This window comes from Bicyclus anynana, chromosome 18 (genome assembly GCF_947172395.1).
Source record: "Bicyclus anynana chromosome 18, ilBicAnyn1.1, whole genome shotgun sequence".
Taxonomy (NCBI): Eukaryota; Metazoa; Arthropoda; class Insecta; order Lepidoptera; family Nymphalidae; genus Bicyclus; species Bicyclus anynana.
Window position 1 is genome coordinate 2,471,149 of NC_069100.1, and position 15,681 is coordinate 2,486,829.

The 15,681-nt window shown below is 36.4% G+C and overlaps 2 protein-coding genes across 4 annotated transcripts in view; one reads left to right on the forward strand and one right to left on the reverse strand.

Moving 5' to 3' along the window:
- On the forward strand, nucleotides 1–7,427 carry LOC112058092 (zinc finger protein 271). Of its 3 annotated transcripts, none has more exons than XM_024098775.2 (4): nucleotides 1–119; nucleotides 969–1,297; nucleotides 1,753–1,925; nucleotides 2,813–7,427. In XM_024098775.2, exons 2-4 carry the CDS (start codon nucleotides 1,021–1,023, stop codon nucleotides 4,883–4,885), a joined length of 2,523 nt encoding a protein of 840 aa, XP_023954543.1. In that variant the 5' UTR covers nucleotides 1–119; nucleotides 969–1,020; the 3' UTR covers nucleotides 4,886–7,427. The 3 variants fall into 3 exon arrangements, with proteins under 3 accessions (XP_023954543.1, XP_052742734.1, XP_023954544.1); XM_052886774.1 differs by lacking the exon at nucleotides 1–119 and adding an exon at nucleotides 129–483; XM_024098776.2 differs by lacking the exon at nucleotides 1–119 and adding an exon at nucleotides 129–377.
- LOC112058096 (neutral alpha-glucosidase AB) overlaps nucleotides 7,417–15,681 on the reverse strand; it is a 23,682-nt gene continuing 15,417 nt past the window's right edge. The window contains exons 15-21 of the mRNA XM_024098780.2: nucleotides 14,739–14,904; nucleotides 13,557–13,693; nucleotides 12,703–12,815; nucleotides 11,632–11,789; nucleotides 11,432–11,545; nucleotides 10,731–10,840; nucleotides 7,417–10,030 (exon numbers count right to left, since the gene is read on the reverse strand). Of these exons, the coding sequence (XP_023954548.1) occupies nucleotides 9,817–10,030; nucleotides 10,731–10,840; nucleotides 11,432–11,545; nucleotides 11,632–11,789; nucleotides 12,703–12,815; nucleotides 13,557–13,693; nucleotides 14,739–14,904 (1,012 nt within the window). The 3' untranslated portion in view covers nucleotides 7,417–9,816. The remainder of the gene's footprint in view (nucleotides 10,031–10,730; nucleotides 10,841–11,431; nucleotides 11,546–11,631; nucleotides 11,790–12,702; nucleotides 12,816–13,556; nucleotides 13,694–14,738; nucleotides 14,905–15,681) is intronic.

Consider the following 15,681-nt stretch of genomic DNA (forward strand, 5'->3'; position numbering starts at 1 on the left):
AGAATGACGTAAAAAAAGTGTCTGACAAGAAGTGACAACTGTCAAAATTGATACAACTTTTTTGCATCAACAAATTCCAAAATAATTGTTTACATTTTTAGCTGAATTTAAAGTTTTAGGTACGATAATTTGCTTTTAATTAAACTTAACATAATTATTGTAGTAAAGCACAATATTTGCGACACCCGTTATTGTTCGAGAATGTCTTCCAACTCAAAGTAATTAAGTACCTTCGGCAGTTCACTAAGAAACCAATTTGCTGTTATTTCCATGGCAAATTGGTTCAGTTTAGGTCTAAAAATTAGATATTATGAATGTTGGAGTCTCACCTTCATTTCAAAAATGTTTTTGTAGATTAATACGACGTACATAAATTGGTAAGCTGTAATGTAGTGTAGTCTAATTAGAGTTGCCTATACCTTTAAACTTTGATACAGCAACCTGCCTCTATCCTGTATTTCTATACATTTTGTATAAATAAAGGTAACGTTCATAATATTATCATTTATATTACGCTAACGTAACTTTAGCTTAAGCATCTATTTATTTTATTTGATTTGCTATACTTAGCAAGTTCTTTTTTCTAAACTGGTTTAGTGAACCTGCCCCTTTGACCAACTTATTTACTATATACAGAAATCCAATGAGCCCAAATCAAAGTTTCAAATTTTCAATGTAATAAATCAAATAATTACAAAACAAGAGTACTGGAATTATTGAATATAATATGTACTTTTTAGAAAATATTTTATAAATAAGTTTGTGTAATTAGCAAACACTGTCAACTGAAGCAAGCCATAATTCTATAACTGGTTTTATTTAACATTGTTATAGTTGTATTATATGTTGTAAAATTCAAGGCCGCAACTGAAAATGAGGCAAATGACTCCAGTGTACAAAAATGTTTCCCTGTATATATTTTATATATATATATATATAGGTTATAATAACTTTATTTAATTTTACAGGAATAATGATAGAAGTTAAGTAAAAAGTCTATGAAAAATATAATCGATAAAAATGGAATCACAAAACATATGGGAAACAGACATGGCTGGTAACAATGTCAACACCATAAAAGAAGAACTCAATACTAACATCACACTGGACTTTGACCCAGAATATGATGGGGAAACTTTGAATCCAGAAGAAAACATTGACGATGATCAATTGAATGTTAAGGAAGAGTACATAATGCCCAACTATGAATCTGATCATGAACATATTGAAAAATCAAACATTGATATCACAGAGGCAGTGTCTAATAAATTAGTCTCACATCTAGAAAGTATAACAGGTAATTTTTTTATAGTTGTAAACCCTTGAACATCGGTGGAAAGTTGCCAGTTTGACAATGTTTTATAGAATATATTTTGGAGAGTGTGCTCAGAAGCTATTCGACCCTCGCCCTTTTACCATCGCACCACAAGACATCGGGTGGATTTTCATCCTTATGTTGTAGATATCCCTAAGACTCAAACAAAACTCGCTTTGCATCTTCTTTTCTCTTACGCACGACTAGGGCTTAGAATACCCTTCCCAAGTCTGTGGTTCCTGAATCTTTTAACTTGGGTATCTTCAAAATAAAAGTGAGGCGAACATGTCTCATCTTAGACTGTATCTATGCTTACCATCAAGTTAGATCATGGTCTAACGCTAGCCTATTTGCATGTATGTATATTCATCAAATAGAACCCATTAAACAAGTGAGCCAGAAAGGTCCTATTTATAATTAACTTAATTATATTGCAGGGCAGAGTAACTTCTCAAAAAATGCAGACGTCAAAATGGAACAGTTTGACAATTTAACAGATGAGTACCCCAACATTGACGATGGATCCATGGACAGTGATGAAGCAAGGGCTCTTAATAATGTGGAAGCTTGTTTGCAAGATGAAATAGACATTAAACATGAACATAATGTGGTAAGAAAGCATGACAAATAATAAATATTAAATTCCCATTCCAATAATGTCACACACATTGTTCTACACACAGCATATTACCAAAAATATATTTGAGCTATTGCCATTTGTGCCACACCAAGCCAAAAATTATTTTAGTACTCAAATAAATATTTTCTCTTGGTCCAAAAGCACTAAAGAGTGGATTTATAATGTTGATATAATAAATGCTTCAAAGGATGACTGACAGAAAGTATATATTATAATGGCACATAGTTCAAAGAGCCGATGGACAAAGGGGTTTTAAGGTGCTGGACTTGCAACCCCACACTAGAAAATGCAGTGTTTGTTGACCCCCCCCCCCAACAGGTGGACTGCATTTACTCAGGATTGTGATGTTTGGAAGTCCCTACAAAAGGACTATGTCCTGCAGTGGACATCTATCGGCTAATATTATGATGATGATAATGCTTGACAACCCATTCTGTGTGATGTGGGATCATCTGCATTCAGAATTTCGTTCAAAGGCCAGGCCTTGAAACCTTTGTTGCCACACTTTTCACCAACATAGTGTGTAGTGTGGTCTTAAACCTGAATTAAATAAAATATTAATGAGAAAAGCTTAAAATCAGAATCTTAACATTACATATTATACTAAAAATTGCTTGTTTTATAAAACCACTAACTTGGGATTTTAAATTAAACTTAAAGGACATTAACTTTTATATTATCCAATTTCAATTCAATATTTAAAAGTACCAGCCCTGCTTCCATAAGTTTGTATTGGGCATAGTCCTTCAGTTCCACCATCTATCATAGACAGAATGAAAAACAGGTTAATTATGGTTTAAAAAACTCAACATGTGAAGTGCTGTATATAGCTTGAAAATAATTTTCTATTTTCCAAGGAACACCTTAAAGAAGATCTACAAACCTTTATCAAAAGAGATCCAGATTTAACAGTCACTGAAACCAACTTAATATCAAACAAGGTAATCAACACAACATCAACTATAACTAATCCTCATGCAGGTATCATTCAATCTGAAACAACAAAGACATTAGTTATGGAAATACACCCCATGGTACAAGGTGTTAAAATACCAATGCTTCGAAATCCTGAAGAAATATTATCTACAAGTTATTCTACAGATAGTATGTTGCATGAAGAATCCTTCCAACTTAATTCTATAACTGGTAATGTATTATCACTCGAGCAAGAAGCTTATGGGTTGTTAAAAGAAGGACATTGTGACTACAATGACAAAAGATACCATTGTGAAAAGTGCCCCAAATCTTATTCAAAATCAAAAGGCTTAAGAGAACATATGAAAGTCCATGATACGATAGAGAGAAGAGCATTGGGCGTTATAAAAGGTTTACAGACCAAGAAAGCGAACTTGGAGAAACGATTGTATGGTGTACAGAAAAGGGTTAAAAAGATTGATATACAGGCTTTAAAGAAAAAAATGGAAAGGTCAGAAAGGGCGGAAAATCGGACTAAAGTAAAATCTGAAAGAAAACCTAATTTAAAAAAAGAAAAGAGTGAAAAATTAGCTAATCTCAAAAAGGAAACTGAAGAAAAAATCACCAATCTTAAAAAGGAATTGGAAGAGCAACCTAGTGACGTACAAAAAGATGGGCACAAATGTATATGTGGAAAAATATTTAAGAGGAAAAGTAGTTTATTAGCATGTTTGAGATCTCATGAAATATCCACAGACGCAAACTCTTGTTTTCCATGCATTTCGTGCACCAAACAATTTAAGGACAAGGAAGAACTGGCGGCGCATCGACGACGCATGCATAGAAAGCGTTTCCCATGCAAATTTTGCCCAACAGACTATAACACGCGAAAAGAACTGTTCAAACATCTTCAGATACACCAAAAAGTTCAACTGACGGAATATAAAGTGATATCTGAATTTGTTAAAGGGAAGCAAAAGCTAAAGTGTTTTATGTGCTCGAAAAGTTTTTCAGAACTATCAGACTTGAAGTACCACGTCATGGAAGACCACCAAGAGCCTTATATTTGTCCTCATTGCAATGGAACTTTTGCGAAAATAATAGATTTCGGAAATCACACTAAAGCATTCCACCCAGAGGTCGAAGGAAAGTCAGTTTTGGATGTTCTCGAAGCTTTTTCGAAGTTGGTACAAGCTTGGAAATGCGAGGATTGCAATGAACAGTTTCACGAAGCCGACAAGTTTGCTATGCACCAGGTAGAGAAACACAGTCCAGATGTTAAAGACAGAGATCAATTTCAATGTGAGGACTGTCGACGCATGTTCATCAGTCAGAAAGGATTAACATCCCACAAAAGAATACATCACAACACAGAAGTCATGGAGGAGACAGAACCTCAAGAACAAGGCGTAATGTGTGTTGAATGTCGAAAAATATGTAAAGACGACAACGCTTTGGCGTCTCACATGCGCCTACACTCCCCAGAGAGGCAGTATCCGTGCAAATTCTGTGATTTCCGTTTCGCAACTTCAGAAAAACTCAAAAACCACTCCGAAATACACACCGGCGATATGAAATACGTGTGTTTCATTTGCGAATATCAGTGCAGTTCGGAGAACAGGTTGGAACACCACAAGATGTCGCTAAAGCACGCGAACATGAAAGAATTTTTGCGGACGGGGAAACACTTGCTGGAGGAAGAGAGTACATCTAAGAAACGGGAGTCCAAACAAGACGACAGAGAAGTTAAAAAAAGGAAGGAGCACAAAGACAAGAAAAAAGAACACAAAGATAAGAAAAAGGAACACAAAGATAAGAAAAAAGAACACAAAGATAAGAAAAAAGAACATAGAGATGTTAATGAAGAAGCGGGTTGTTCTAAAGAGGAGACGGTGATATGTGACGTGTGCGGCGGCATGTTCGCGAGCGAAGAGTTGATGGTTGAACACAAAGAAACGCATCCCTTTATAGTGTTCCCTAATGAAGACACGCCTACTAGAATATTCTTTAAGTGACCACTCTTGCCATTGGTTGTAGGTTATATTTAAGTGTTACACTTCATTATGTTCCCAATCATTTGTTTTATTCAATATACTTTACTTTTTATTTGAAACTCCGAAGTTATTAGTTCTCTCGAGAAATTCCGTATAGAGAAATTGGGAAAACGATGGTGTACGTCAAATTAAGCTAATTAAAAGGTAACAGGAGGTTACAGAGCTGCAATTTTAGGTTAGGTACTCATATCGTCAGATTTTCGAAATGTAAAATTTCGAGCTAGCTAACCTTTTTTGGGTTTTTACTGCAGGTAAAAGCCATGAGGGTCAAAACTCCATAGTTACTTAGCATACTGAAGGAACATCAGCTGATGAATTTTTAGCTTTTATAATATGACGAAAATCTAGAGGCCATATTAAAATATTAGACTGAAATTTATTTAAGTAAAATATGGCCAATAATACCTTAATATACTGATTTTAGCGGGCTGAAATCAATGATTTTATTAAATTTTTCAAATTGATATTTATTGAACTATTAACCGACTTCAAAAAAAAGGAGGAGGTTTCTCAATTCTACCGTATATATTTTTTATCTTTACAGATCTTTAGGATATACTCGTAGGTACAATTTAATGTGGAATATGATTCTCATTTAGATTATTTTAATTGTTATTATTTAACTATATTATTTAATTATATAACTAATGAAGTGTAACATATTGTTTTAATGTTATATCACAATTTATACAACACATTATTTTTCGGTATCTCCAGGCATGTGCTGCCTGTTTTAAAACTAGTCTCAAATTATGTAAATTGTCTATTTAAATTTACTGGATTTTAGGTAACTCTTTTAAATTTTTAATTTTATAAAGTTAATTAAAAAAGAATTAACATAAATTTATTCCTAAATTGTCTAAATCCTATTCGTGGTATGCTAGCGCCAATTTATAAATCTTCGGCCTTCACTTCTTCATTTTCTTAACTTCACTATCTTAAGGCAAATGCTTCATATTATGAGACATACACTAAATTCTGTATTTATTTTTTATATTCATCATTATCAACCCATTTTCGGCTAACTGCTGAGCTCGAGTCTCCTCAGGCGATCTAAACGAAATATATTTATTAACATATTAAATTTGATTTAAAAAACTTTTCATCCAATAAACAGATGGGTGAAGGTCGTTTTTAATACAAATCTTGGAATATACGGGCTTAAGCAATACTTTTTTAAACTGAAATTATTTATATGCATCTCATATTATAAGAGTTACCTAAAAATTACAGATATTAGATTATTTAAATTGTTAATATACCAGTGCCTGTTATTATATATAAGTTATTTACATCACAGTGTTAGTCAAAAAAGTGTAGCTATTTAAAACGGGTCCATACATTGAATGAGTCATACTATTTTATATTAGAAGAAAGCATTTTAATAAATTTGATTATATATTAATGGGATAGACGGCAGATAAATATATTTTTTTCATTGTATTTAAGTAAGGAATAAATATCACCTAATCTATATTATTATATAGAAATTAGACAGTTCGCGTGGATATGTTTGGCGCAAACTATAGTGCCAGAAACTTTTCGCCATATTGTAAAACAATGATATTTTACACTAGATATGTTACGTGCCTACAAAATCACCGCAAAAAGTGACCCGAATTTAGCTACTCCACTGAGCGCACACATTCACAATATTGTGTTTACTTACATCTTTGCTGGTCCCCATAACTTCAAGGTTGACGAGTCCATTTATAGGAGCCAAACTGCATAAGTAATATTTTTTTAACTAAAAAATTAAAAATATTTATGTTTTCATACAGAATAATTCAAATAGTTCCAACTATCCATGTTACACACGCTTTTATATTATATACTTTCAAACACGAAGGTCACAAAGGTCAGGTTTTAAGACAATAATTTCCTGAACACACAACTCGACGTTTTAGATAATATTTAGGTTGATATTATTTGTTTATAAATAACGTTGTTTACCTACTATGCGATAATTAGTCACCTTTGTTTGCCTCACTTTCGCCGCGTTAGTGACATATCTAATAGTATAAAATCTTTGGTAAAACATAAATGCGCGACAACGTCACTGTTCCAGCTAAGTTTGTGTCACTATATGAATTATACACTGGTATTTTTGCGCTCCGCGATTGACATTGTCGACCAATAGCGCCGAACCGGAAATATTGCTTTCTTTCGTTGCGATGGGACAAAAGCGACATTTCCACTTCGGCCTCCATTGTTCGTCTTTTTCTCAAATAAAAAAAATATATTCGTGGCGCGAATCTTAGCCCTGATAGAGCTCGAAGATGAAGGGACAAGAGTTCTGATGATTATATACTCCTTGGTCATTCTAATTTTATGACCGAAAGAGTAATATGTAGAGTGAATCTATCGCCCGATACAATGTCTATGGTCTGCAGCAGCTCTAATGCATCACATATGACGAAAGTATTCAATTTAAAATTACACATTCAATGTATGGCCCCAAGTGTAATATAAGAGGAAATAAAAGTCATGGAAAATATTAAAATTGTAATTTTATTTCATAATCACAAAACGTGGATTGTAAAAATCAAGAACCCATACTTAACTAGGTTCGTGGTCAATGACAAAATATTTGCTCTAAAAAGGAAATGGCGTGTGTAATTGTCTTGAATTTGACATAATTTTTATTCGGCTTTTATTTTTAAAACAAATATTTTGTAGCAAAACTTTAAAACTCGATAGTACTTAACGTATTAACACGTATGTAAGAAATATAAAGGTTTCAGACTGTTTTCAGAAAGAAAAATATATACAAATATATTGTAGATGAAAACGTAGGTAAGTAATAAATAATATCTATTACATAATAATAGTTGTTACATTTAAAAAGATTTTATTATTTAATTATTAATATTTAAGTTTTACTATTTCATAATATCACTAAAATAAATCCTTGCGCTACTAAAAATACCTGCTTGGTTATTATTGATACACATAAATATAGAATACATGATGGCAAAGCTTGAAAATAAATAAGACCCTGAACTATGAGTTGATACTATCAAAACCGACAATAATTTCTTTGAGTAAGTAGTTGTCTATGTTAGAATTTAAACTATCGTGAGTGTTATTCATATTAATTGATTATGCAACACGGCTAAAACTCACGTGATATTACGTCGGAGTATGCCCGACTAGTTTCGAACCCATACGGGGCCCTTAGTCATGAGCTGGTGCTTGCATCGCGGCACGATCCAAACTGACTGCTAGTCGGGCATACTCCGACGTAATATCACGTGAGTTTTAGCCGTGTTGCATAATCAATTAATAGTTGTCTATGGTTTAGCCGCCATATTGAATTTTTACAATATGGGCGTCGCTACTTATAGTCAATTGTAATGTTGTGCGAAGTAATTATATTAAACAAATGTGTAGCCTCATGACATATAAATAAAAATTTCTATAATAATTACCAATTTATTGTAAAGTAACTCTTGGAATAATAGTTTTTTTTTATTTCACATTAGTACACCAATAAAGTTCCAAGCATTTTGAACAATTCCTTGACACAGATTATATAAATCAAAACTGAATATGCTGTATGGTTACTGATCTTTGCCTACCCTGTAGTAAGCAATTAAAAAAAAAATTCTTCATATCCCATGTTTCAAATACTTATCATTTTACAAAGATGAACTTTTTATCTACAAAATGTCTAGTTCTGTATTGAATATTTATTACACATCATTTATACATATTTAAATATTTATGTTAAGAGGAGCTTTATGACATTCACACCTTAATATAATTCGGAAAATAGCAAATCGTTCAATAAAATTGCAAATATCTGTGACGAGAGTTTAATTAGATTTTTTTTAATAGAAGAACATTCAAAGTTATTTCGTTTTCATGTAAAATTTATGTTATTTATGACGCTATTTTATTCTAAAATAATAAGTCTTCATTACTATGCTCTTCTTAAAAACTCACCTATATAAAGGGCTAACAAATCAGAATGAATGTTTTTTTTGTTCTATACCAGTTAGCCCTTGACTACAATGTCACCTGATGGAAAGTGATGAAGCAATCTAAGATGGAAGCGGGCTAACTTGTAAGGAGTAGGATGAAAATCCACACCCCTTTTGGTTTCTACACGACATCGTACCGGAACGCTAAATCGCTTGGCGGTACGTCTTTGCCGGTAGGGTAACTAGCCATGCTGGAATTAAGAAAATCTCAATCCTAGTGTATTCCAAAAAATACATAATATTCACTTAAAATTCATCACTGATGAGACACTCAGTGTGCCTATTGGGAGTTTTCAATATTTCCAAACTGTTACTATCGCGTTGACGTAAACGCGAATTTATATGGAATTGAAACAGTTGTGTAGTAGTTTTTTTTATTATTTTTTTTATTCTTTACAAGTTAGGCCTTGACTACAATCACACGTGGTAGTAAGTGATGATGCAGTCTAAGATGGAAGCGGGCTAACTTGTTAGGAGAAGCACGAAAATCCACACCCCTTTCGGTTTCTACACGACATCGTACCGGAACGCTAAATCGCTTGGCGGTACGTCTTTGTCGGTAGGGTGGTAACTAGCCATTGCCGAAGCCTTCCACCAGCCAGACCTGGAGCAATTAACAATATCTCAATCGGCCCAGCCGGGGATCGAACCCAGGACCTCCGTCTTATAAATCCACCGCGCATACCACTGCGCCGCGGAGGTCGTCAATAGTGTCACGAGATAGCGCTGTTTCAATTCCTTAGAAATTGCGTTTACGTTAACGCGATAGTAACAGTATCAAACTGCCACTAGGCCCTCTGGTCAGTTTTATCATAGTCTAGGAGCCAGTGAATTTATATAAATAAGTATATCGAACTGTCCAAGCATAAACTAAAATACATTCACTATAAATATATTGTTTAAAATTTAATATGTGAATTGTATTTCCCATGGACTAGCCATAGAAGCAGCGGGTTTGCGCACGACAAGGACGTCGTTGCCCCTGTGGAGGGTCATCTGGAGGGGGGTCTGTTTGCCCCCCTGGACTAGTTTGGCGGATTTGGGGGCGTTTTTGATGCCGGCTATTACTATGCGCTCCACCCAGGAGCGAGTTGGGTAGTTCGCGTCTTCGTTGATGAATCTGGAAATAAATTAAAAAAAATACAAATATAGGAAGAATAAGGGGTGGTTTATTCATACAACAACTCGCTTTGTATACACAATTATTTACACTAAATGAAAAAATAATATTAACTAAATTAACTATCTAAAGTTATTGATAAAATTAAAAAAAATACAATAACTTGAAATGATTGGCTAAAGATTTTGATTGACTGTATTTACTCAATTGCTTATAGTTATTAACATAATAACAAAATGCACTTTTTAGAGTTTATTGGATACTCCTTAAGAATCGATTTTTCATACATAGCCCCGGTATGAAAAAAATGTGGGCAGTAAAATTCGATGAAAAAAAAAAACCTTGGCTGAGTTTGTTGTGGGCTCTTCTCGGACCAAGGCGCGTTTGGAACCCTCGTAACTTTAGTTTTAAGTTTTCGACTATTATTACCACCATTAATTTATATTAAATTATGACATAATCTTGACCTTTCAAAAGTGCTTGTAAACTAATTGAAATAAATGAATTTTTGACTTTTGATGAACAAATGACAGCGTTACGTTTTTGTGCGCAACGGACACAATTTTGGGAACGGCTAAATCGATTTTAATGAAACTTTCACTGGAAGATAGGGCATGTTATTGAGCAAGTCGCTAGTAAGCGATAAGTGAAATACACTTTTCACTTACTAGCAACAAGTGAATACGTGAAATACACTTACTTGTAAGTGAAGGCGGTGGGCTGGTAGTCGAAGCTGCCGTAGATGTATTTGTTGGACCTGTACTCGTACGTCTCTCCGTCGTCTATGTACACGGTGCCGCGAGCTGTGTTCTGAAATATGTATAAATTGACAACTTTTATACTAATTAAATATAACTTTACATAAACTAGAACAATTATAATTAAATGTCGAGGTCGAAGGACCTCGTACCACACCACATAAAGTTTTAGTACGAGGTCAAAAAACCTCGTAATGCACCAGAGTAAAGTACAGAAAAATCAGCGCCGCAGCGAGCGTGTTAAGCTCCATATCCCCTTTTCTATAAGAAGAGAGGCCTTGTAGTGGGCTGATAACTCAGATCAATTATAGAAGGACCTGTATCGCACTTATAGTCACGAACAAAATTGTCTGTCATTTTCTGAGGAAAACGAGCTTAGTTTTTGTATATATCTTATACTAAACTAGAAGTTTTTGCCCGTTTTTTACACAACTCAATTACACAAAAAGGTATTTTACGGAGCTCTTTAACCGACGAACACGATTACAACTATTTAACATAGATTCTATAGAGACAGTTTTTATAATCGCATTAGATCGTTGATCATATACTTTGACAGAAAAGTAACGTCTAACGAGGCAGGTCCTATACAATAATTGATAATGATGATAATGATGGAACTTGAATTAATTGAATGACTTACGTTAGCGTCCAGAGCGACGACGAGCGTGTAAGGGTCGTTGGCCATGAGAGCGGACGCGCGCCGCACGCGCTCCTTGCGCGGGACCACGGTGCCGCCGCGCTGGTACACCGGTATCTGGTGATAGTCACATAATAATTAATATTAAACTATACTTATAATACTCTTAGAACAGGGATGACAGATTTTAAATCAAATGTTACCTTAGTGATAGTAACATCCAAATTGATCCATCCATTAGCCGTCACCACCTGGTACGAGTCCACGTCGTACCACAGCGTGCTGGTCTCCTTGGCCGGCAGGTACAGCTTCACGCTCGTCACGCCTTGCTCCAGCACCGGCCTGATGAGCAGCTTGTCACCTGACAACAAGGTACATGTTACATTTCACACGACAAAAATGTCTCAAGATGATTGAGTCATATCAATATGACGAACTAAAGCAACTGTCTGACAAGAAAGAAAACATCAGTCTTGTTCCAAAACTACCTAACTCTTTGAAATAATATCAATAAAACTTTTGGGAAAACTATCTTTCGTAATTCAACGTATGCCAAAATCTTAAACTCGAAATTCTAAATTATGCATATGTCGGACACGGGTTAACATAAGTGGATTCAAAGAGCTAAAAACAGCTGGAAGCCTATCAGGTTTAACAATTCCCACCAAGAATGTCACCAATAAACCCTCAAATGGCAGAAATTTATCTTGAACGAAGTCTCGGACTTGTGACCGTTGTATGTAGGGTTAAAGACGTCTTTATAACGATAGTCTGGCAAGTTCGTTGATAACACTCCCATGATATGCGGGCGACTGGGATAAAGACTGCGCGGGTGTGAAATCGTGCGTGCGGAGAAGTGTGCGTGCGTGTATGAGTCGTGGGTTTTTCATTTATCGCTACACTCCCACACCCGCGCGGAACATCGAGTGTTACAAACGAAGTTACAATAATTTGTCTGAGATACAGGCGCGTAGCTAACGCCGTATCAGCTGTATCAATCATACGGGGCCCCGGACTACAGGGGCCCCTTACTTGAAAGCAAAAATTTGTAAAAAGGAATCTACAATATTACTTAATCTGGGTGGTACTTCCCGTAAAAAAAATATACAAAAAAAACTGCAGAAATGACATAAGTAAAAAAAAACAATACATTATGGTAGAGTAAATCAAAAACTAAAGAGATTTATCGGGATTTGTCGGTCGTCCATTCCCTGCCAATTTTGATACAGGGCCCCTCTAAGGCTACCCTACTGCTGAGATATATCTATACCCACCCAATAGATACTGATTGTCGATGGTGAATGTGGCCTCTTCCTTGGGGAACTCCTGGAACAGCGGGCGCGTGACGGGCAGACCGTCGATCATGTGCTCGTAGAACAGAGTGTACCTGTCAATACAGAACAGAACATTAGGAGACCGTTACGCAACAAGGTTTTTGAAATAAAACTTCTTTATACACGCTTGACTTGTGAATGTGTTACGAAAATTGTAATGAAGCGATACGTGCTGCCATCTACAGGCACAGTGAAACAGCTTTTGTTATTTTAAATTACCAGTAGATGGCGTTTTTAGAGAACTTTGAAACACACCATTTTGTACACTTCAAGACCCTGTTGTGATGCAGTTATGCTTGAGGCTCACAGATGGCGCTGTGTTTTTTTTAAAGAAGTTTTACTTGAGTCCTGTGGTCTACTCGTTTTGTAAACTCGGCTGTAGTTGAGGCTCGAAGAATTATAGTCAACTAGCCGACACTCAGGGTGCACCACGAGCAGGTGAGGTTGGGGGTGTAAGGGGGAGGGTAGTACCAGTCAGCCTCCCCAATTTAGTAACTTCTTCCGTTTTTCCAACATTTCCTTTTACTGCTCTGCTCCTATTGATCGTAGCGTGATGAAAAGTATACTAACTGCCCAGGAGTATGAAGAATAATTGTACCAAGTTTCGTTAAAATCCGTCATGACAATGTCAGACAGACAAAAATTTTACTGATTGCATTTTTGACATCAGTATCGATCACTAATCAATCCCCCCTGTTAGTTATATTGGAAATATATTTCATGTACAGAATTGACCTCTCTACAGATATATTATGCGTATAGATATATGTATAGTTGTATATGCTGTGACATACCAGAAGTCGAGCAGCGCGTACCGGCGGCGCACGGCGTCGCGGATGCGCGCCAGCGTGGTGGCGTCGAACAGCCACGGCTCGCGCCGCTTCGTCTCGATGTGCGAGTGCGCGCGGAAGAACGCCTGGTACGCGCCCGCCTGCGACACACAAACGTATTGTTAAAAGCTCCTTGATTTTTTTTTACATTAGGCGAGCGCTTGGCAGCAATCACGCTTGATAGCGATGATGCAGCCTATGGTGGAACGCGCTAGCCTAGAAGATGTCTATTCACTCTTGACTTGAATATACCCATGTGGTAGGGAAAACGGAAGCTGGATGGGCATTCCATAATTTCGCAGCGCGGATCAGGAACGAAGAACCGAAACGCTTCATACATGTCCAAGGGACATCAACTACGTATGGATGCAGACCTCTGATTTCAATTAAACATTCATTATTTATGTTATTGTAGAGGGGAGGTATCAGTGTTGGTGTAAATAAGAGGGTATTTTTTGACTTGAGCTCAGTTGTTTGTGGGGCAGCGTAGACGTCGTCACGCTGCCAGTCGCGTTAGTGATTTTGTGCAATAACGTTTTGTCTCTCGAACATGTCCCAGGACTTGTGACCTTAGGTGTAGGTTTAAAGGTACATTTCAGAATGTACTAACGCGGTAGAGCAGCGTGACGACGTCTACGCTGCCTCACAAACAACTGAGCTCAAGTCAACAAATACCCTCTTATTTACACCAACACTGATACCTCCCCCTTAACAAAGAACTGAACCCAAATCAATTATGAATGTTAACAATACCCGCACTGGAGAAACTAGCAACTTTAGCGCTTAGCTGCAATATCAGCAAGCAATCTTAAACGGAAAGCAGTCTAAAAGAAGAGTTTTAACAGCTACGTTATCTATCTATAGCTTAGCAAGTTCGTTGATGACACGCTCATGATATGCGGGCGACGGGGGGAAAGGACTGCGCGGGTATTAAGCCGTGCGCGCGGGGCATCGCAACTCCCCTCCCGGCCCGCGCGGACCATCAGGAGTGTTACGAACGAAATTTCCAAGCTATATGTTTCTAGTTTTCGCACCCAGAGCAACTATTGTAGATCATATTCCTATCTAGCGTATCCTAATGAGTGACAGTGACAGTGGGTTGTTTACAACTGAAGTAAATGAAAAAAAAATTGATGTACCACATACCTGGTACCACCTGGTCATCAGCTCCGCGTCGGGGTTCTTGAAGAAGCCGCCGACGTCGGAGCCGCAGAAGCTGATGCCGGCAGTCGCGAGGGAGATGCACATGGGCACGGACGCTTGCAGGAAGCCCCACTCCGCGGCGTTGTCTCCTGTCCACACTGCTGCATAACTGAAAAAGACCATTTATTTTAAAAAAAAGGGAAACTCATATATACTAATATTATATATAGAAAATATTTTTATGTAATGAACACTCAAAAACTACAAGACAACTTTCACTATGAAAGAATGTGGCAAACATAATTAACACTCGTATTTCTTCGGAAACTATGTGGATGATGTTAGTGAATACTCCGTTTTTGTTTTATTTCATAGGCTCTGAACAGTATTTCACAACATCATTTGAATATTCTGGCGTTGAACCTCTCACTACGCTATTAAATACAATTTTTGGAATCTCATAAGCTCAGAAGCAGTTCGAAACTTTGCATCTTCTGGATCTCACACTAACTGAGCAAAAAATTACTATATTTATAATCCTTATTGTGTATCATTTGTATTTGTAATTGAACATTTCTCACGACGATGAATCCCCGCTACGCTTGTTTTACAATCCTTTGCTACTATCTTAAGCTGCACCCTAAATTAAAATATATTCAATTAATGCAGAGAAGCACTAATTAATGGATGATGAATGATGAATGAATGAATGTTGATGAATTACACTTTTTTTTGTATACGCCTGATGGTAAGCGACGATGCAGCCTATGGTGGCACGCGCTTGCCTAGAAGATGCCTATTCACTCTTGTTTTGAAGATACCCATATGTAGGTGAGGAAAACTGATGCTGGGAGAGCATTCCACATCTTTGCAGTGCGTCTAAGGAGGAGGAACCAAACCGCTTAATTCGCGTCGCTTAGTAGTAGACACTAGCAGACGCCTACGA

What these genes read in the sequence shown, in the direction of transcription:
- LOC112058092 (XM_024098775.2), top strand. Translation starts at nt 1,021, where the DNA reads ATGGAATCACAAAACATATGGGAAACAGACATGGCTGGTAACAATGTC. An exon ending in ACATCTAGAAAGTATAACAG is followed by an intron (nt 1,298 to 1,752) that starts GTAATTTTTTTA and finishes ATTATATTGCAG; the next exon opens with GGCAGAGTAACTTCTCAAAA. An exon ending in TTAAACATGAACATAATGTG is followed by an intron (nt 1,926 to 2,812) that starts GTAAGAAAGCAT and finishes CTATTTTCCAAG; the next exon opens with GAACACCTTAAAGAAGATCT.